The 23,951-nt window shown below is 39.7% G+C and overlaps 1 protein-coding gene across 5 annotated transcripts in view; it reads left to right on the plus strand.

The window, feature by feature from the left end:
• KCNIP4 (potassium voltage-gated channel interacting protein 4) overlaps window positions 1-23,951 on the plus strand; it is a 971,743-nt gene that overhangs the window by 835,133 nt on the left and 112,659 nt on the right. For 4 of the 5 annotated variants that reach the window (XM_007464478.1, XM_007464477.1, XM_007464476.1 and 1 more), the window contains exon 2: window positions 21,772-21,896. In XM_007464478.1, the coding sequence (XP_007464540.1) occupies window positions 21,772-21,896 (125 nt within the window). Of the gene's footprint in view, window positions 1-19,626; window positions 19,644-21,771; window positions 21,897-23,951 lie in introns of those variants that run through there. The other variant, XM_007464480.1, reaches the window with a different exon arrangement.

Genomic DNA, 23,951 nt, shown 5'->3' on the forward strand with positions numbered 1-23,951 from the left:
TCTTTCCCTGTATCATCAGGGGTCTCTAGGAAAGCAAAACCAATACATATATTACATGCAGGCTTTCTTAGCTTACGTCCTGATAAACCCATCATAAGTTGAAAATATTTTAAGTCTGAAATGCCTTTAATACACCTGACCTACTGAACATTGTAGCTTAGACTAGCTTACCTCAAATGTGCTCAGAACACTTCCATTAGCCTACGGTTGGGCAAAATCATCTAACACAAAGCTTATTTTATAATAAAGTGTTGAATATCTCTTGTAATTTATTAAGTACAGTACTGAAAGTGAAAAGCAGAATGGTTGCCTGGGTGCATAACAGACGTAAGCATATCGGTTGTTTACCCTCGTGAGCAATGGCTAACTGGGAGCTATGGGTTGCTGCCGCTGCCCAGCATCATGAGAGAGGATCTACCAGGTTGCATATCACCAGCCCAGGGAAAAGATCAAAATTCGAAGTACAGCTTCTACTGAATGCATTTCACTTTTGCACCATTTGTAAAGTTGAAAAATCATAAGTCAAACCATCCAAAGTCCGGGACCATCTGTATACATATACATACACCTACACATGTGCATACACATACACAGGCAAACATACATATATAAAGGGGTTTATTTTAAGGAATTGGCTCACATGACTGTGGGAGCTGCCATGTCCAAAATTCATAGGCCTAACAGGCTGGAAACTCAGGCAAAATTTGATACTGCAGTCTTGAATCAGAATTCTCTTTTCAAGAAAACTCACTTTTTGCTTAAAGCCTTGCAGCTGATTGGATGAAGCCCACTCACATTATCCAGGGTGATCTCTTAAAGTCATCTGATTACAGATGGTAACCAGGTCTACAGAATACCTTCAGAGCAACAGTTAGATTAGTATTTGATTAAAGAACTGGGTACTATAGCCTAGCCAAATTGATACATCAGGCTAATCATCACCTCTTCATCCTCTTTTTCTCCAATTTTGTGGCATTCTTAAGCAGTAGAATATAGAGGATATGTAAAGGGACACCCTCTATCTTGTAAAGATATCTTACGCAATTTATAGTGAACATTTACAAGCATCCTATTTTTACATTCTTTCATGCACAATTTTTTTCTAGCATCAAACGTGTTAAAATCAGATAGAAAAGGTAGTGTTCTTTGCCAGTGAGGTAACAAACATTAAGAAGCTAGGTGAGCTATTCCAGGTGTAGGGCTACAACCCATATCTTCACCTACTCTCTTTCTTTTCTGCTACATCATTTTGTAGGAACTGATGAACTCAATGAGTGATTAAAATATGTGAACGCTCTAAAATTCCACTAGTCTCGACAACACAGATAGAGAAAATATGGAACGTACCTCAGACAACCCAGTATGTCCTGTCAAAAGTCCCAGAGTAGCATAGTAATTTATTTCTGTGGCACTGACCAAAGTTAATGTATCATAATAATATTTTATTAATTCACTTATTCATTCAACATATATTTATTATATGTAAGTTCCTGTTCCTGTGCTGGGAGATAGGGAAGTAAATGCAACAGCCTTTAAAAAGCTTTGTCCTCCTAGAACATTCTGTGGGGAAAGTGGGCAGGACAGAATTATTTTTATCAGTAATAATCCTATGGACAAAAAAATACATAGTTAAGATACATTGCTTTGATTTTTTTCCTTCATTGCACATACACACACACTATCTCACAAACAAAACATAACAGGCCATCAGCCTGGAAGGCCACAATTCAGAAAGATGCCAGAACCTCAATTCTACACAGTATTGAAGCTGTAGACATTTTTATTGCTACTGTTTGTCAGTGAATGTTGCTTATTAGAGCCATTGCTTTTCCCCTTTCAAGTTGAAATAAAAATTGCCAATTTATCAGATATTTACCAAAAACAGAGTCATCTGTACAAAGTAGACAAGTAAAATGTAACTTTGAGATGGATCTCTCTGCTCACTTAGGGAAGAACAAAATCGTTGTGCCTTGCTAGCCCTCTTCCTGAATCAGTATTGTGGAAAGCCACACCTCTAAATAAGTGTTTACAGAGGATGTAATGCAATTTTCAACTAAGTGTGAGGAAAAAGGACATTTCTTGAAAGGAAAAGAAAATAACAGAAGATACTAAAAAATTAGCAGACTGACCTAAAAGCTAATATTTTTATAAAAATGAGATTTCACAAAACTGGCTGCTCTTGAACCCACACTAGATGTGGCCTAAGATTTGTGGATGCCCCCGAAGGTCTGCAGATATAAAACTCCCTCCCCCACTAGCCACCACTTTCCCTCTTATCCACCCATCGCAAGAAAACCCCAGCACGTCGAAGTAGATTACTTGAAAAGGAGACCACATTAATTCCATTGCTATATTAGAAATTTTTTTTTTTTTTTATTAGATCCCTAACCATGTTCCGGGCCCTAAGCAGTTGGGCATAGGACTGAAAAGCTGATGTGAAAACATGAAGCAGGAGGCAGGTGGTTGGAGACAGGACCCTAGCCCACCAGGAGAAAAAGCATGGGGACCAAACATCTCCATGTGGGAATACAGAGAGCCCTTCAGTGAGGTTTGGCTTGACTGGGTTAGTTCCAGGCTTGAATCACCTGCACAGGGGCTGCAGAAATATTCCCCACGAGATCCTATGCAGCTTCAAAGCTAGAGAGCTGAAATTTAGTTTAATAAGCGGCCAATACTCATTCTAAATTCCATTTTCTTTTTTCAGGAAGGCAGAAATGACAGGGTTTTTCATTCCTCTTGGCAGGAATGTGAGATTTATCAATATTAAGCAAATAACAGAAGAAAAAATATCTTTTCTGGAGAGCAAAAGCAAACTTCTGCTGAGTTATAGAGCACTTGAATTCCCTAGACCAGAGAACCCAAGAGTTTGAAGGGAGCCTTCCCTCACGTCTGGTTCCCCGAAAGACTTCCTCCTCTCTCATTATTAGGGAGCAGGCCTGCTTCTTTAAGAAAATAACCATTCGGTGATTGCCAGCTTTACAGAGCAATCTTCCTCATGCTGAGCCCAAAGCAGCCTTCCTTTAACTTCCAATGATAGTGGTCCTTGTCCTGCCCTTGGGGGAATCGGCCGGTCTGCCTCTTTTTCCCAGGGACAGGCTTCTGCCTCCTTCTCCTCTGGAGTTGAGAGGGTGAATCGTTTTTTTTTTTTTTAATAAAAGTCACTCATGGCATTATTTCATTCTTTTTAATGGCTGAGTAATATTCCATTGTATATATGTACCACATGTTCTTTATCCATTCATCTGTCGATGGACATTTAGGTTGCTTCCATATCTTATATACAAAATAGAAACAGACTCACAGACTTAGAGAATGAACTTTTGGTTACTGGGGGGAAGGGTGGAGGGAGGGATATATTGGGAGTTTGGGACTGACATGTACACATGGCTATATTTAAAATAGATAACCAACAAGCACCTACTGTATAGCCCAGGGAATTCTGCTCAATATTCTGTAATAACCTAAATGGGAAAAGAACCTGAAAAAGAATAGATCCATGTATATGTATGACTGAATCACTTTGCTGTATGCCTGAAACTAACACAACAGTGTTAATCAACTATACTCCAAATATAAAATAAAAAGTAAAACAAAAAATATTTTTTAATAAATAAAGTCACTCATGTTCATGGCAGTAATTTGGAAAGTACAACACACAGCACATAACACACTCACACCACACAACACACAATCCTACTATGCTCCTGTACTTGAAGTAATTACAAATAATAAGTAACATCTTTTTTTATCCATGTGTGCATTAATGATCCAATCCATACCAAATATTTATCCTTTTCTTACATTGCATACCTTCATAAGTCTTAACCTTGTTATTAAAGTGTAAATATCATTTTAATGCCAAACATAATATTCCATTGTATAGTTACGATATGTTGTATTTGACCACATTCCCTAGCTTTTGAATGTTTAGATTTTTTCCCTTTTTCTCTTTTTCCCCCATAATATAAATAGCACTGAGATAAATATCTCTGTGTATATAACTATGTATGTCTTTTAGATTATTTTCTCCCAGATTTGAAACTATTGGATGAAAGAATTAATTTAAGTGAAGGCAAGCTTCCGCATATATATTAGAAAATTGTTTTTTGAGTTGGTATTTCAAATATTTAAACACATCACACATTATTACTTCTTGAGTGTTTTTAATATCCTCAATATTTGGAATCTGTATGTATTTTTTAGCCATTTATTAAATGCAGACTTGAAATGTTAGTTCTGCTTCTTGTGCCTCAAATGAAAGCATTAAAAGTAGCACATGACAAAGATTTTCTGCATGAAAAACAATAGACATTATTACATTTTGTTGAAAATCAAATGTATTGCTCACTTTTAACAAAAGGTAAAAATAATAAACCCTGATCTTCTTGTGTTAGAGCACACATCTTGACTTTGATGTCTGAGGAGACTGTCAGACAAATACAAAAGTCCAACTGCCTTGGAAAGATATTGAGGAACAACAAACAAGGCTTTAGGAAGGAGGTGACAGATGCACACAATGGCCTGCCGTGGGGCAGCCTGGCTAGTTGTTGATCAGAAGTGATAGATGTGATCTAGTGAGAGTTAATTTAGAACTTAGAATGTCTTCTCCCTGACTCAAATAACTCCCAACCAACAGTGAGAAATGAGTAAGAACTGAGGCTGGTGACACCTGGACCACAAGTTAAGAATTAGCTGTTTAAGATTTTTGCCCCTGTCCCCTGAGCTGGCCAGTTGCCCACTGCTCTTTGAACACCCAAGCCAGGACGCAGACAAGACCATCCACCAGATGTGATGGCCTGATCACCATCATTTATTCATCGGCATCACTAGCTGCCCAGTTGCTGAAGTTAGATTCATCCATTGTTCCTCGGCTTTCTGCCTGCCCCCCACCATCTTACGGGTCACTAAACTCTGGTCAGTTTCTCCCTGAAATATCTTTTAAATTAACTTCTCCTTTCTATCTCTTGTCCTAGGACTGTCAAGCAAATCCTTATTACCTCTTCCAAGAACTACTGAAAAAGGCAAATGGTGGCAGCCTGGGTTTAGTGTCATTCACACATTTGAATTCCTATTGTGCCTCCTACTAAACAAAATGCCTGCAATTATTTACTTAAATCCTCTGCACCCTAGCTCCCTTATTTACTCATTCATCCCACAATAGTTTTGAGGGACTATATGTGGCAGGCATGATACTAGGCACTGGATTTATAGTGGGAAATAGGATGTATCAGTTCACTGCCTTCATGGAGCTTATATGGAAAGAGAGATTTAATAAACATGAAAACCAAGGTAATCTCAGGAATTGATGAGTATTATAAAGGCAGTAAACCTATGGTAATATAATGGAAACTGAATACAGGTAGAGGAGATACTTTGCTTCATTGATGAGGTGACATTTGAGACCCTAAAACCAGAGGAGGCTGGTCATGAGAGGGTCTGGAGAGGTCCAAGGAAGAGGTAACAGCAACTGCAAAGGTTCTAAGGAGAAAAGTCGCATAGTTTATTCACGGTACAGAAAAAGACCATTGTGATCATCAGAAAAATGGGCTTCTGTGGGGATTACAAAGTTGATTCATGCAAAGTACTTAGTAAATGAAATGTCATGAGTATGCATATATGACAAGTATTAACTCAATTGATACTCCCAACCACCTTCTGAGGCAGATGTACTATTTTCCCCATACAATGGCTGAGAAAACTGAGGCACAGAGAAGTGAAACAACTTTCCGTATTGACAGAACTGGGACTCCAACTCCAGAGCCTGCTGTCTTCATCACTTTATCAGACTGAGCTCTGATATTGATTGAGGAAGCCCCTTTAGGCATATAATTGTAGCTCTTTTTCGTTATATAAATCGCAAATCTTAAAATTGTTAAGAAACAGGGGAAAGCATTAGGTCTGGCCCTCTGCCTCCAGAAAGCTAGGCCTTACGTCCCCATTTCACAGCTGAGACAACATGGTGTGAAAAGATTGTAATGATTTGTGCAGAATCACGCAACTGAGAAGTTGCAATAAAACCCAAAAGCCCCTTAGTCCAGTGGTACAGATATACTTATTGAATAAGTGCATGAGACAGGCACATCAGTGGATGAAGCCTTAATGGAAAAATTCAAGGAGGGAGTGAAGGGCAGTTTTCATGGGATTGGCACATGGGAGGGTCCATTGGACCAGATACTGTCTAAGGATATGTTCATCATACTTTAAACATTGTAAGTAACATAGCCTATTTTTATAATAATAATAGCCTATTAGTATGGTAATATAGCTTATTTTATATGTGAGGAAACTGAGATCTAGATAAGGGAACCAATTTGCTTAAAATCACTGAGCTATTAAAAAAATCAAGAAGAGGGGCTTCCCTGGTGGCGCAGTGGTTGAGGGTCCGCCTGCCGATGCAGGGGACACGGGTTCGTGCCCCGGTCCGGGAGGATCCCACACGCCGCGGAGCGGCTGGGCCCATGAGCCATGGCCGCTGAGCCTGCGCGTCCGGAGCCTGTGCTCCACAGCAGGAGAGGCCGCAGCAGTGAGAGGCCCATGGACCGCAAAAAAAGAAAAAAAAGAAAAAAAAAAAAATCAGGAAGAGAAGCTTGGCTCCTAGTCCAGTACTTTCCAACACTGAAATTCTATGGTTTGGTATCAGTCAGGGTCCAGGCAGAAAACACAAAGCCCACTTAAATGGGGCAATGGAGGGGAGTTTAATGAAGGGACTAGTTGCAAAGATGTGGGCAGGGTTTCTGGACCCAGCGAGACTGCTGAAGCACCCAGTGCTAGCAAGAGTGAGCATTATCATTTTTAGACCAATGGTTACTGGAAGATGAAAAAAGCCATAGCTATCGCTCTAACTATCAGAGAGGCTTTGCAAGAGGACTCTGGCCTTTGGAAGAGGAATGCAGCTAATATCAATCCAATCCCCAACAAAGAGGGAGCCCAGTGGGAAGCCAGAGGACAGGGGGTTCAGATAACGTTATTCATAGAGGCAGCCTCCCAGACCCACAGCAGAATGTGGAAGGATTGAAGGTGGCTCAACAGGCCACATGAAGATGTTTTCCAGATATTCCACATCTTGAAAGCTAGGGTTGGGGACCTACAAAATCAGTGGCAATTCTCAGAGTGAGTTACACTGCTCTTCTGGTAAGATTTGTTCCCAATTTCATGACATCTTGGAGGCTGACAACTGGCTTATAGGTGTATGTTGATATTGAGTAGATAATTGTAGAATTAAAGAATCTAACTAGCTATTTCATGAATGGCTTGAAAAACTAAAAATAGAACTACCATATGATCCACCAATTCCACTCCTGGATGTATATCCAAAGTAAATTAAAACTCTAATTCGAAAAGATATATATGCACCCCAGTGTTCATAGCAGCACCATTTACAATAACCAAGACACGGAAGCAACCTCAGTGCCCATCAACAGAGGAATGGATAAAGAAAATGTGATATATGTGTGTGTAATATATAATGTAATATAATATATATGTAATGTTATATAGATACATATATGTATATAAAGGAATATTATTCAGCCATTAAAAAAAATGAAATTTTGCCATCTGCAACATAAGGGTGGACTTGGAGGATATTATGCTTAGTGAAATAAGTCAGACAGAGAAAGAAAAATACTGTATGTTTTCACTTATATGTGGAATCTAAACATTAAAACAAATGAACAAATACAACAAAACAGAAGCAGACACAGATATAGAGATCAAACTAGTAGTTACCAATGGGGAGAAGGGTGGGGCATGATAGGGGAAGGGGATTAAAAGATACAAACTCTAGGTTTAAAATAAATAATATACAAAGATGCAATGTACAACACAGGGAATATAGCCAATATTTTATAATAACTTATATGGAATATAATCTATACAAATATCAAATCACTCTATAGTACACCTGAAACTAAAATGATATTGTAGCTCAACTGTACTTAAGTTAAAAAAAGAAAAGAAAAGAAAAGAAACCTCTAGCTACTGTACTCTACATGAGCACAGATACTTTTTCTTTGAAAAATAAATGATGTCAGGTCTGTGGTTGTATCTCCTCATTGGATAATTCCAACTCATTCACTTTATCTCTCTGTGCCCCAGTTACTTTTTTCTAAAGTAATCATTTCCCTGTTTATTCAAAGGACATTATGGTGATAAAAAGGTTACTAGGTAACAGTCAGGAACTAATGCAAAAGATAAAATATTGAACACTTGACTATATGTGTATTTATATGCATGTTTTCATTTAAATTCACTTCATAATAACTTCTACCCAATACAATCTCAGTGCCCACATTCAATCAAAAGAATTGATTCACTAAATTAAAACTTCATCCAGGGGTTTTTGTTGTTGGTTTGAGCAGACATAAGAGGGCAAATGTGACAAGGTTATTGTGAGGCCAGACTACTCATAACTGATAAGCCACCATCAGCTTTTGCCTTGTGTAATTGCACAACATAATTTCCTAACTTGACTTCAGATCTTTGGTAACAAATACAGCATAACATTTCAGTGTGTTTTGTTTTTCCTGGTAGCGTATTGATCGTGGAAAGTTTTAGATGCCTTTTTTGGCAGAGAAGCCATCAGCATTTGACTGTTGGAGAATTTGTTTTCAAAAAGTGACGAATTGGGCTTCCCTGGTGGCGCAGTGGTTGAGAGTCTGCCTGCCGATGCAGGGGACACGGGTTCGTGCCCCGGTCCGGGAAGGTCCCACATGCCGCGGAGCGGCTGGGCCCGTGAACCGTGGCCGCTGAGTCTGCGCGTCCAGAGCCTGTGCTCCGCAACGGGAGAAGCCACAACAGTGAGAGGCCCGCGTACCACACACACAAAAAATAAATAATAAATAAATAAATAAATAATCAGAAAACAGGTAAATTGTTGAGGGAAGAGAAAAAAGAAAACAGGAAGATCGGTTGGGAAACTGCTTAAAAATCGTATGCAAGAAATAATATAAACAGCTAACTCTTACTGGGCACAGCACTGTTCTAAGCCTGAACAAGTATTGTAAGTGTGTCCTACAAACGTATGGGGAAAGCACAATTATAATCCCCACTTAGATGAGAGAACTAAACAAAGAAATTAAATCACTAACCCAAGATCTCACAATTACCAAGTGTCAAAGCAAGGATTTGACCTTGGACAGAGTGATGCCAGAGCTTCAGATCTTCACCACTAGACCTACAGGAGAGGAAAAAGGCCTACATATAAAGTAACAGTGGTAGGAAGGAAAGAATGGATTTGAAACACATGGTGAAAGTGTAACTGCAAACACTGGGAAACAGTTGGTGGTATGAAGTGAAAAATAGCAAAAGGACAACACAGTTCTGCCAAAAGAATAATGGTGACAGTAAGCAAGATAAGAAACAGAGAAGATTATGAAAGTGGGTTAAGAAAAGATGATGATAGGTTTATTTTAGACACACTGGCTTAAAGTGTCTGAAGAACACAAGCCATGCTTGAATAAAGCTTTATTGTTGATTGATGTATTTTTGTCAAGTTACCTATATGATGAAATCTTTTGCTTCCCACTTGATTTTTCCACTATTTTCCTTACTGTTAATTTGGAACAGAAGAGGTAGAGTGATGACTACTTATAAGAAGCTACATAAAAGTTTAGATAAACAAAAATCTTCTCTTTTTGTCTTTTTTAATGAATGATTTCATGATCGGTCCCTCATGCAGTTTCTAATAGGAGTCATAAATACCTACTTTCCATTTGCATTGACCTAGAAGTAATATTTGGGCTAAACATGGGTCCAGGCAATGTTGGCTTCTGCTGGTTTCCTTTAAGACACTAAAATGGGAGCCTAATGCTTCAAGGGGACTCAATTTTACACTCCACCAGGTCTGTAAAATATAGACCATTGCTATGTTATCTGCTTAGATTTCAAGGTTAAAGCTTAACTTTCTTAGTTTCAAATTGCCTTCTTGCCAGGGGATATAGAGCAGCAAGTGTGATGGGCAAAGTTTGTTTTACAGAAACACTGACCTCTCTTTGCTTGCAAGCTTTCAGAAAAAAAAGAAAAAAGAGAAAAACAAGTTCTGGAGATGTACTGCCAGGGGAAACCTTATTCATCTCTTTGCAAAACACTCTCATTTGAGACTTCAGGTAGAACAATAATTCCAACTATTACCTTGTAGTGTTCTCTGAATATGCTTGGAGGTAGATATATTCTCCAGTGAGTGTTCCTGAAGGTAATATAAATCACATTTAATTCATCTCAGTGACACTGTAAAATTAGTTAATGCTTTAGATGAGCAGATGTTAGAGGGGTCAATGGCAAAATCATCATCATAATAGCAGGAAGCATGCATGTGAATTTTTATCATGCACCATACACTTTGCAAAATCCATACATTATTCCACTTAATCTTCAGTGTTTTTGTTAGTGCTATTATTATCTGCATTTTACAGATGAGGAGACTGAGGATTTGAGATTTTAAGTGACTCACCCCAAATTCCATAGCTGCGAAGCAGCAGAGCTGAGACTCAAGCCCATGTCTCTCAATATTCAAGCAGGTCAATGATGTACAACTCAATCAAAGCAGACAACAGACAGTATACATGCTGCATAGAAGTTTCAGGAGGCCTCTCCACTGTGAAACCCATTGAGATGAGCCTTAAAGAGAAAAGAGAGAGGTTGATGAGGAAGAAAAGCAGATCCATGTGGAGGAGATAGTGTAAGCAGAAGGATTTAAGTTGACAATGCAGGCTTTGTTCAGAGAATAGAGAATTGTCCCAGATATTAGATCATAAGGTGTGTGGGAGGAAATGACAGGCAATAAAGCTAGGCTATTGCCTCGAATTTCATTCCAAAAAAATGGTCCTTATTTTTGTGTCAACACCAAACAGAAGAGTATAAAAGGTTCCAAAGGGAGCTGTGGTTTCCAGTGGATCCCATGAACAATAATTGGTCAGCGTTGAGTCTCTGCAAAAAGAAACAACTGAGTGCGATTTTTAGGGCAAGGGCTTTGACAACTGATGGAATTACCCTTTTTCAACTGCCTTGTACCTCGATTTAGCCATCTAAAATGGGCAAAATAATACTCACCCTGAAGGACTTTTAAATAAATGATAATAATATTTTAAACACTACGTGCCAGGCTCTATTTTTACACGCTTTTAACACATTATTTCATTTCAACCTCTTGACAGTTCTTTGTCAAGTCCTGTTTTTATGCCCCTTTCATGGATGAAGAAACTGAGGCATAGACTGACTAAGCACCGTGCCCAAGGTCATACAGATAACAAGAATCAGAAAAGGGATTCACACTCAAGAAGTGCAGTAACAGAACCCTCATTCCTGAAGGTTCTAGAACAAAGCCTCACTAGGAAGTATGCAATAACTATTTGTAATCATAATTGTGGTCCTTTATTGATCAATACTGTATCAATATATTGATCAGTTGATAGATTGATACAATATATCAATATTGTATGTCAGTAAGTAATTGAAGCAATCTCTCAAAACAATTTTATGAAATTGAAACAAATTTTATCCTTAGTTAGAAATTTTTAAATGGAAGCTTGGAGAGGTCAAACACATTTTCCAGTGTCAGAATTGAGAAACAGACCCAGCAAAAAACAAAAATCTAGAGCTACTGAATAATTTCCTAGAATGAGGAGTTCCAGGCACCATTCTGCTTTAGCATGTGAAGGGTGACACAAGATGTTACTGTAATTAATACTAATACTAATACAAATAATAACAATAACACTGTGATTGAGCATTTACTATGTGCCAGCTACATGTACCTTCTTATTTAATCACTCTAGGCTACAATACTGGGTACAATTTTATGCTCATTTCTATGGCATTGAACATACGGGAGCCCTGAGGCATGGAATGTTTTACTAACTTACCCTAGTCACACAATAAATGTCCAGCTGACGTTTGGACTGCACAGTCTAACTTTCTCTGAACTAAGAAACTAGCTTAAACCTAGGAGAAACATAACAAAACCTAGATCACTGCTCAGTTTTCCTAGTACTCTGCTTTAAACATGGCCATGATGGATAAATGTTTTGTGGCAGAATATTACTGCCATCACTGATATTAGCTTGAAAACATTTCCCTAATATATCACCAAAAATCTATCTCTAAACTTACGCAAATTGTTTTTAACTCCCAGGATAACGAATCCCATTTATATACCCTCTACCAAAGCAACATACAACACAGTAACATCTTATGAATCGGGCATTATATTTTGCATAAATAAAATTTCCAAATGTCTATTCCTTTACTGTAGATGTTATAAATGTAACATTTTTAATTAAGAATCTTTTAGAAAGGTATCACTTGCATGTACCTTCTGAAATGGCATAAAATGAAGACAGCTTTTTTCCTAACTATTAAAGATCAGAATTTGCTCTCTGATTCTTTTATTGTTATTATTATTTTCTGTAATAGCTCCAGCTCCTTTTCAACTTTATGTCCCTTCTGTTGTTCTCAGGTAATCAGCTGTCACTTCTAGACTTTACAGTCAGTAAACTTGGGTTTAAGTCCTGACTCTATAGCTTCTTATTTGTATGTCCTTCATGAGTTACAACATTCCTTCCAAAAGTGATTTCCTCATCTATAAAAACAGGGTGACGTTACCTGTCCACAGAGTAATCATGATGTTTAGCTATAGTAACGAAAGGGAAAATAACTTTGCTTACTACAGAGAGCCAGCCATCAGATGTCAAGTACTATTATGTGACTCAGGGACTCCTTCTAGTTGGTGGCCCTCCTTCAGCATCCCCACCTGCTCCTGAGGTGGGGTCAGAAGCTTATTAAAATATGAATGAAGTGAGGATGGGTCTGCTTATTGATTGTGACAGGACATTGCAACAGGCATTTGGCAAAGTGCTGCACTAGGAATCAAGGCCCAGTTCTGCCACTGATATGCCCAATAGCTTTTGATTTACAACCACTAAATTTTAGACTCTGTATTTAAATGTGCATTTATAAAGTTAAGGGGCTTGATTAAAGGCCACTTTCAATTCTAACTCTATCTTCTGCTTAAAGCCCTTTTGCTACTAACTTTCTGATTCTTGGTTGGGCGTGTCATTTGTAGATAAGTAGGGCATCATCCTCCCTCATTTTCTATGGGAGATAGAACAGCAGAATAGTCAATTACGTAAACCCTGGAACCAGTCTTTCCAGAGTTCATACCCTGGCTTTTCTTCTTTGTGACCATGGGCAAGTTATTTAATCTCTCTGTGCCAGTGTCTTCATCTATAGAACAGAATATAGCATCCAGAGTATGCTGATGGGGAGTTTATGAGTTAATGTATGTAAATGTATTTGTTCTTGCATAGAACAAATGCTATAAAAAGTGGTTTACTATTATTATTAGATTTTTAGGACAAACAGGAGAAAGTCTATCAAGTTTCAAGAGAAACTCTTGTTAGGGCATTTTTAATTTAGTGAACTATTATGGGCTTTCTTCATCTCTCTCCATGTTTCACTATGTTTAAAATTTTCTCTTTGATTAGAGTCCGTATCAGTTGTTGACTTTCCTGACTAAAATATCCATCTTTTTGGTTTGCTTTTAAGTGAAAGTTCAATCACATTTCTTGTTCCTTCTCCCCCAACCTCAGCATTTCTATTGTAGATTTTCTCTCTGTGTATAATGACTGGCAACATAATTTTTATTACCCCCATTTACCAAAAAGCCAGTTAGACCCTACCACCTATGAAATAATTGCTCCTATCATAAGAGGCTATTCATGAATGGTTGCAGTAAAAATATGGTTAATGCTAATAGCAAGTATTCCAATAAAGTGATTATATTTTAAAACCTAAGCTTATGTGAAGAGTTACTTACGTTTATAAATAAGGTAGAGACAGTCCATTCATAAGTGTTGTGAGAAATAGCTCCATCAATTTCCCTTTGAGCAGTTACATTTTATAAGTGATTGAATTCAATCACGAAATTGCAAAGCAGTTCAAATTCTCCTGGAATGGAAACTGCAGTGTCATTGCCAACAACCACCTCTAACAGAAGACATTCAAAATAGCTGGCCACTTTCAAAGTACTTTTCATTTTCCATTTGATATATGAATAGTAAATAGGATAAAGTACGAATTATAAAGGGCTTTTTGGGCCCTAATGTTCTTTCAGGTCCAGAGCTGAGGAAACACATGTCTGGCTAACAACAACTTGTTGCACTCATTGTTCACAGTGGTCTGGGACGTGCTAGGACTCCCGCAGCGCTTCCGATAGGTGTATGGCTCTCTGTTCATAGGCTGTGCGTGATCAGCTTGGAGTTAATCACTCATATACTCTTCTTGTGCACCCGAAAATAGCTCTTGACAGGAAGAGTCAAGAGGGCTCCCCGGCCTTCACATTCCTGAGATTAAGCATTTAAAGTTGGCAAAATGTAAAAATTTTCCTCAGGTTCTGGCTCAGGTTTGAACTCTCCACCCAGAGAAGCCAAATGATAAAACAAAAAGACAGGTTGGTGTCAGATCCGAGCTCCCCTGCTATCAACTGTGTAACTGTGTAAACTTGAGCAAATTCCTTAACTCTTGAAAATCAGTTTCCTCAGCTGATTATAATTCCAAGCCCTTTGAGCATTGGGAAGGGTGGAACTAAGGAATGGAGTGCTCAAGGTATATGGCCTCTTACCGACAACGCCTTTACAGGAGAAAGAAAGGAAAGAAAGAATTTACATAGGTGTCATGAACAATAGCTTTGGAAATTTCTCCCAGGCAGTATCTTTGTCTCAATGTATCAGACTTGAATATTAAACAGGCAATAGCATCTCCTCCTTATTCCGGAAGTTCTTAGGAGTATTTTCCAAAGCTATAGTCAAGAATCTTCCAGCATCTTTTAGTGGAAAGTCAAAACGTGGAGCAAAATTAGTCAAAGCCTCTTCCAAATCCTGTCACTGGACTAAACTTCTAAATATTTAATAATATGTGTCATTAGATGTAATCATCCTCTCTGCGATGTTATTGCCATACATGTCAAGTCACTATGAAACCAAGTAATAAAGGGTAAACATTGGGAGTAAAGACTCAGAGGGTATTTTTATAAATGAGATAAAGCAATATAAGTCAAGCCAGCTGAATTTTTGCTAGACAAATCAGTCTCAGCTCAAATAGAATTTTAAAGTTATAGTTTTTATGATTTTTAACAATGAAAATAGATACATTTTTGTTTTGTTTTTTGTTTGTTTGCGGTACGCGGGCCTCTCACCATTGTGGCCTCTCCCTTTGCGGAGCACAGGCACCGGACGCGCAGGCTCAGTGGCCATGGCTCCCACAGGCTCCGGACGCGCAGGCCCAGCGGCCGTAGCTCACGGGCCCGGCCGCTCCGCAGCATGTGGGATCCTCCCGGACCGGGGCACGAACCCACATCCCCTTCATCGGCAGGCGGACTCTCAACCACTGTGCCACCAGGGAAGCCCCTAGATACGTTTTTTAAAGAAGAGTTGTGCTGTACTGAGAAATGGACCTCTTGTAGATAGACCCACTATGATTGGGATGCTTCAAGTAGTGATTAATTGGTTTCACATTTTTTTAATTGAGCATTTTTAGTCTGCCAAATCAGATGCTGTTGGGCTGGGCTATCCAGTAGTCTGGCAGGTCCCAGGTAGAAGAATGTGGCAACAGTCTTACAATGTTCCCTGCAAGGGCTCATCTCTGAACCAGCTTCTTGGAAGGAGTGACATTATTCTTCATAAACAGTTTTACTTTAACATTACAATCCTTGTTTACAAATGTGTGTCTTAGGAAGGCAAGTGTCACACTCATATTTGTTTGTAAAGCAAGATGTTCTGGGGGATATGGTTTGACCTCGGATAGAGTCAAATTTCCATAATTATGAATTGGGCTGCAATAGGCTTCCACTGTATTTTAAGAGAAGTTGTGAGACATGAGAAAAAGAGGCATATTATTAAAACTCATACTGTTGATCCCAGGGGATTTGAATTCCAATTTCTAGCCCAAATGTGTCATGGCCTGAGGGGACTGTTAACTCAGACATAGGACATCCTTGGCCCTGAGAGACTGAAATCTAAGTAACAAAGAACAAAAAGAGACAGTCAGGGAAGCTCAAGGTTGTCTGGGTTTGGGAATTTGTCATCTGATTAAAAATAAATCTGTTAGAAGATACCTGAATACTGCATACTAGTTGTATGCAGTTTGTCTCAGAATGCAAAAGCAACATTGGAATTAGCAATCCTATTCCAATAGCAAGACGCCTACATAGTTGCACCTTGGCAGAAGCCTGGAGATGATTCAAGAGACCAGAGTGCCACCTGGTTCTGACTTTAATCCGCTATGGAGAACAGTATGGAGTTTCCCTTGTATACATGTACCACATCTTCTTTATCCATTCCTCTGTCGATAGACATTTAGTTTGCTTCCATGTCTTGGCTATTGCAAATAGTGCTGCAGTCAACATTGGGGTGCGTGTATCTTTTCGGATTATGGTTTTCTCTGGATATATGCCCAGTAGTGGGATTGCTGGGTCATATGGTAGTTCTGTTTTTAGTTTATTAAGGAACCTCCATACTGTTCTCCATAGTGGCTGTACCAATTTACATTCCCATCAACAGTTTAGGACAGTTGCCTTTTCTCCACACCCTCTCCAGCATTTATTGTTTGTGGACTTTTTATAATGGCCATTCTGACTGGTGTGAGGTGATACCTCATTGTAGTTTAGGAATCTAATTTTTAAAAAATGATACAAATGAATTTATTTACAAAACAGAAACAGACTTACAGATGTCTAAAACAAACTTATGGTTACCAAAGGGGAAACGTGGTGGGGAAGGATAAATCAGAAGCTTAGGATGAACATACACACACTACTATATATAAGATAGATAACCAACAAGGACATACTGTATAGCCCAGGGAACTCTACTCAGTATTCTGTGATAACCTATAAGAGAAAAGAATCTAAAAAAGAATGAATATATGTATATGTATAACTGAATCATTTTGCTGTACACCTGAAACTAACACAACATTGTAAATCAACTATACTCCAGTAAAATTAAAATTTTTTTAAATTAAAATAAAATAAAAAGTTGGACTTTACGGTGCTAGAGACAGCTGTCTGCTTCATTACTAACTAGTCATCCAAACTTGAACAATTTACTTAGACTCTCTCTCCAAGCCTCAGTCTTCTCATCTATAAAATAGGGATGATAGGATGCTATAAAGATTAAATGATATGATTGACTAGACTACCCAGTGCTCACTGGGCTCACTGTGAATAGCGAGACCTGCTTTTACTGGAGTTGTATGTTTTTTGAATATAGGTGCATGTATTAGTTAGCTCGGGCTGCCCTGACAAAATGCCACAGACTGGGTGGCTTAAACAACAGAAATTTATTTCTCACAGTTCTGGAGGCTGGAAGTCTAAAATCGAGATGCCAGCTGGGTTGGTTTCTCCTGAGGCCTTCCTCCCTGGTTTGCAGGTGGCTGCCTTCTCGCTGTGTCCTCACATGGCCTTTCCTCTGTGCCTGTGTATCCCTGGCATCTCTCTCTCTCTCTTCTCACCATTTGTATTACATTAGGGTCCCACCGTTATGACTTCATTGAACTTTAATTATCTTCTTAAAGGTCACATCTCCAAATCCAGTCATATTGGAGGTTACACCTTCAACATACAAATTTTAGGGGGGGCATAATTCAACCCATAACAAGGCCAGAAGTCAGACTGCAGTAGATTAAAAAGAGAACAGGAGGTAGGAAATGGACCCAGTGGATACAGTCAACTTTTCTGAGACATTTGACAGTGCAGGAGAGGAGAGAAAAATATTATTTTTATCATTGTTATTTCTGTCAGTATCGAGAGAGAGTTTGGCAAAGTAGAAAAAACATAAGGTTCGGCATCAAAGACTTGGGTATAAATTCTACCTCTGTCTTTTCTCCTGTGTAACACCTGGTCACTCATTTCTTCACCACTGCGAGACTCAGATTCCCCATATGTAAAAAAATGGATAATTCTACCTCATTGCGGAGTTATTGTGAGGATTAGAGTTATATCAATAGAGCACCTAGCCCATCTCCTGGCATATAATGAACTTAATAAATGTTAAGCACTCTATTTAAAAAACCCCAGAGTGCATGCTTTTAAATGGTGGCTGAGTCACACTGTGAAGTTCCCAGTCCTATGAGGAATCATGCTGTGCTCTCCACAGAGCTTGCCTCCCAAATCAGCATCTTGATTCGGTTAGGTGATGTTGCTTTTATAACTTATCATATGCTGGTGGTTGGGGATGATTTCAGGTGTGTTTTTAGAGCTTGTCAGCCTTCTAGAAATAGAAACAGCCCTTTGGCAGGTAGGAGTCATTAAGAAGTAAGGTATCAGTCAGCTAGGAAAACAAGAGTCTGCAGGCAGACTCATCAAGTGTGGTGCTTTGAATACTGAACGTGATGCTCATCCTACCACACATGCTTAACTCAATTACACTGACCCTTCAGCCCTGGTTCTTCTGTCTCAGTCTCATCATCTGCAAGTCTGAGCCAGCTGGAGGAAGAAACCTTGTTGGTAGTGTGGTTTTGACTGCTCTGTTGTTACAAAGGCTGAGAAGTTAATGTGCTATTTTGTTTCTTTCCAGTGGAAAGGTCATTAGGTTTAAAGGAGGTTATACTATGATTGAAAGATTGCTCAGATAATCTGATTAAAATTTCCTCTACTTTTGCCCATGCTGTGTTTCTCAGAACAATGCATAAGGAATACTGTGATTTCAAAGAAAGCATTCAAGGTCCACCAACTGTCCACAAACCCCAGTTTGAGAAATAATTTTCTAGAGGGCAGCTAACGTTCAGGGGGCTCCAAGGGGATTGAAACTTCAGCGGCAACATCATTTGTTAATTGATTCACTTATTCATCCATCCCCCAAATAATTTTTGAGGAACTCTGGGGTATTAGACTCTATGTTAGGTCCAGAGGATATACAGATCTGTTAAGACATTGCTCCTGTCCTCATGGCACTCACAATGAAGAAGACAGACGTGAACAGATCATAAATGTAATGAGTGTTTTTTTTTTTTCGTTTTAACATCTTTATTGGAGTATAATTGCTTTACAATGGTATGTTAGTTTCAGCTTTACAACAAAATGAATCAGTTATATATATACATATGTTCCCATATCTCTTCCCCATTGCGTCTCCCTCCCTCCCACCTTCCCAATCCCACCCCTCCAGGTGGTCACAAAGCACTGAGCTGATCTCCCTATGCTATGTGGCTGCTTCCCACTAGCTATCTACCTTACGTTTGGTAGTGTATCTATGTCCATGCCTCTCTCTCGCTTTGTCACAGTTTACCCTTCCCCCTCCGCATATCCTCAAGTCCATTCTCTAGTAAGTCTGTGTCTTTATTCCTGTTTTACATGCTATATGAGAGATAGGTAAGATGTGAGAACTCTGACCAGGGACGCATCAGTTCTGCATGGTGGAATAATTGGAAAGCCTTCAGAAAGAAGGCAGTAATATTTAAATGGGATTATAAAAGATATATGTATTTTAATTGGAGGAAAAAGGAAAGAGGAATATTTTTTGTTTTGTTTTGTTTTGTTTTTCTTTTTGTGGTACGCAGGCCTCTCACTGTTGTGGCCTCGCCCGTTGCGGAGCACAGGCTCCAGACCCGCAGGCTCAGTGGCCATGGCTCACAGGCTCAGTCGCTCCGCGGCATGTGGGATCTTCCCGGACCAGGGCACGAACCCATGTCCCCTGCATCGGCAGGCGGACTCTCAACCACTGCGCCACCAGGGAAGCCCCAGAGGAATATTTTAAGTTGAGGAAATTATACTGTAAATGATTCAAAAGATGCTTTCATCAAGACATTTTCAAGAAAGCAGAGTCTTTCCATCTGTTATTGTCTATTTATATTAGGTCTATTCCGTGGCATGTATTTCTGCATTGACAACTGCAATAACTTCAACACAGTCCAATGCACTGGATCAACAGAAATTTTATGGAGGACCATCTTCCTACATCCTCTCAAGCTCAGGACCCAGAGTAGAATCAACCCATCCAATCCAGAGAACAAAAAAGAAAATTCAAAAAACCCCATTTTAGCTTTTTAAATTTTCCCCATAAAACCCAGCCTGAGGTCAGTTTGTTAATGCCTAGCTGCCTTTTCTCAGCTACTTTTAGCCCTGTGCAAATTCTTTAGGTACACACTGCACTTAGTTCCTCATCAATTTTATCCTTGTCAGCTCAGACTTTATTTGTGGCCTGCCCATCTTTTCATAGACTTTTATTATTCTTATCCCCCCATCACTATTCTGCAGCTTTTTCATATCATTGTTCCAAAATAAACTATTATAATATGAAAAGTACAAAACAAATATTTGCTTTTATCTCCTCTTCCTCACTTTGACAAACACAACCTTTCCAAGTATTTATTTCATTGCCATTAGTGGTCTTTTGTAAACTGCTTGAGGGCAGTAATTAAGACACACCAAGATTAGGGTTCCACTGACTTTCTTTTCCCTGATAAGTGAGAGCTCTGGCTCAGAGTGTCAGGGCAGTAAGTAGGCACAGATGTTAATGAGAGGCAGCATCATTAATTATCAAGAATTATGTGACTTTTGTAGTCAAAAATGTCTAAATTTCCAACTAACACATGAGCCATGGAATCAGGAGTGTGTGGCCCTGAGACCAGTTGATGAGAAGATGTTCTGAGTCTCAGCTGTCTGAGTTGGGAATCTGTAGCTAAGAGTAAGGGATATAATGGAGAGAAGCCATGGCTTCAGTACTGGCCCTGGATGTGAGGAGTTCTTTAGTTGAGGTGTGGACTGGACCATGGCAGGAAGAATCTCTTAGGTCTCTATTGGGCCCCACTGCAAAGCAGCTGAAATTACTTAAGGATGCTATACTTTGAGACCTGGGCACCCAGATCCTAATATATCCCAATACCTCCCGACTTGCATTCTATAGGACCCTAGGGCACAGATGAAGATGTTAGCAGAGGTTACTTGTGGGGAAAAAGAGTTCAGTGGACAAATACCATTTGGGGTCAAGGGGTTAAACAAAGTTAAACAGAATTCTTTGTTGCAAATCCTCTCAAAACCTTTATATTCCAGTGTTTTGCTCCCAAACTACATTAAACTTTACAGAATTTACCAAATTTACATGGACACAACAGTCTTTTTTTGTGTAGAGCAACTCTGAGAAATTATAGTGTAAATATAATTCACAAAGCAAAGTATAATATTTCAGCATTTATCCGTAGCTATGGATTCCCTTGGCTGCAAAGTAGGGTGTAGCCAGAAGTTCCCTGGGCTCCAGTCCATCCAGTGTGCACCTATATGAAGACTGGGTTTATGCCAGTCAAATTGAGTACTTTACTCATTTCAGCACCTGATCTCTCTGCTTTATTTGTAGCCCCAGGCAAAATATTTTATTTTAATGGAATCTTCAGAGTGTATTTAGCAGAGTCCTATCTCACAGTTGCATGATACAAGGGTGGTACAGACTGCTATCAAACTAAAATTCCATTTTTATAACTAGTGCTTGATATATACACACATTTGAAGTGTTAAAATTTTCCATGATTTTTACACTTTCAAACTGTACTGTAAAAATGTTGATAGTGTGGTGTCTGATGACTAGAAAATTTGAAAAAATATTATGTAGTATTAGCTGAATACTGCATACTCTGGGAAATGTAAAGACTGTTATTAGCAGTGTGAGAATCCTTCCCCTGGAAAAATCAGACATGCAATAAACATTTCCTTCCGTTTTCCTATGTTGCTGTGTATACACATTGGTGAGCAGTGACCGTTCTTAAAACTTTGGTTTTCCTCCACAGACAGCGTGGAAGATGAACTGGAGATGGCCACCGTCAGGCATCGGCCTGAGGCTCTCGAGCTTCTGGAAGCCCAGAGCAAATTTACCAAGAAGGAGCTCCAGATTCTTTACAGAGGATTTAAGAATGTAAGAACTTTCTTTTTGACTTTACCTTCACACAGTTCTCAGAGGAGCACTGAGAAACGAGAGGGAAAAGGGAAAATGTGCAGTTCCCTGAGAGCCCCATCCTATGTACGCTTCTTATAGATCTTTCCTAGATATGAGAATTGTTGATATCCATTTGGGCTTTGGTTCACTTTGGTACACCATTGCTTGTCCAATCAAACAAGGATGAGTACAGAAGAAAGGTTTACTTTTTTCAGTTTCTAGTTGGGGTTTTTTTTTTTTTTCCTTTTCGGTTATATCGACATCATTTCAATAAGCTCTAATAGTCTATAGGACTAATTGACTATCGATTGGAGCCTATCAAGAAACTCCACTCCTAGCATTGCAGAAAAGTCGTGATAAGTTTGATAATTTCTAAAAGAGCATGTTACCCATGACTCTGAACAACAGGTATCTGTAGGTAGTCCCTCCTTTCGGTTCTCTGTGATCCAGGTGCACCTATCATGCTCCTTCCTGAGTGAATCATCATCAAGAAGAGTGACAGTCCTTGCACACCAGAGGGTGACAGTGAGAGACAAGGAGTGGGCTGGGCAATCTGTCAGGCACACACTCTTAGTGATGCCTTGGTATATGCTCAGGATTAAGCTAGATACTGCAGGGTATTTGAAAGCCAGCTTCTGTCCTCAAGGAGCTAATGGTCTGAATAGGCAGAGAACACTCGCCCTCGTGAATTTATTTGAAAGTAATTCATCCTTAAAAGTATTAAATGGTCGTATATTAAGTGGTATACACAGCCCAAGATGTGTTATGTTCTTACACATATGTAAACCATAGTTACATATGCTACAGGTGTCCCTTGAGATCCTAGTGAATTGCTTCAATTCCTCCTCAAATCCAGCCCCTAACAGCCTCCATTCCATGGCCTGTAGGAATCTGTAGAGTCTGAAGATTTCTGCTAATTCCATCCTCTTGAAATCTGTCCACCTCAATGCTATCTGTCCAACCTCACGAAGATGAAAACCTCTGCCTCTTCTACGGTATCCACACAAAAATTTACTTACAGAAGTTGTAATGCTAGTTGCCTTTTCAGAATATTTTTATAAGGTCCCAACATGCATATTACACACAAACTTCCACCACCTCTCTGACTCCATGGGGTCTCTCTCTACCCCATTTCTGCTCTTCACTGCTCTCCCTGCCTGGGCTACCTAAATGTTTCCTTCCATTGCTCCTCTGAAGCCTGGTCCTCTTCTGACACCCAGGCATTTGTGGGGGTGGACTGGGTGGGGAGGAAGGAGATATAATGGAGATGGGTGCTTACCCCACACAGGTAGGACTCATATTACACATCAAGATGTGTAATCTATCAAGATGACACATACAAATAAACAGACCTAAAGAGAAAGGGACTTTGAAAATTAGGCTCAAGAATTCCTAGTCATGGGCTTCCCTGGTGGCGCAGTGGTTAAGAGTCCGATGCAGGGGACACGAGTTCGTGTCCCGGTCCGGGAAGATCCCACATGCCGCAGAGCGGCTGGGCCCGTGAGCCATGGCCGCTGAACCTGCAGCGTCCGGAGCCTGTGCTCCGCAGCAGGAGAGGCCACAACGGCGAGGGTCCCGCGCAAAAGAGAAAGGGACTTTGAAAATTAGGCTCAAGAATTCCTAGTCATGGGCTTCCCTGGTGGCGCAGTGGTTAAGAGTCCGATGCAGGGGACACGAGTTCGTGTCCCGGTCCGGGAAGATCCCACATGCCGCAGAGCGGCTGCGCCCGTGAGCCATGGCCGCTGAACCTGCAGCGTCCGGAGCCTGTGCTCCGCAGCAGGAGAGGACACAACGGCGAGGGTCCCGCGCACCGCAAAAAAAAAAAAAGAAAAGAAAAAAAAAAGAATTCTTAGTCATGCCTAGGCTGCAACAGAGAGGGGAAGCACTTAACAATGAAACAGCACTGACCTCTGACAGCAGCAAACCACTGAACAGTGAGGATGGGGAGGGAGAGGAAGCGAAAAAGACCAAGTCTTGTCTGAAAGTAAATGCTAAGAGAAGGCTCATTGTAGGATAGAATTTCAAAGGCATTCC

Source organism: Lipotes vexillifer, unplaced genomic scaffold (genome assembly GCF_000442215.2).
Source record: "Lipotes vexillifer unplaced genomic scaffold, Lipotes_vexillifer_v1.1 scaffold831, whole genome shotgun sequence".
Lineage (NCBI taxonomy): Eukaryota > Metazoa > Chordata > Mammalia > Artiodactyla > Lipotidae > Lipotes > Lipotes vexillifer.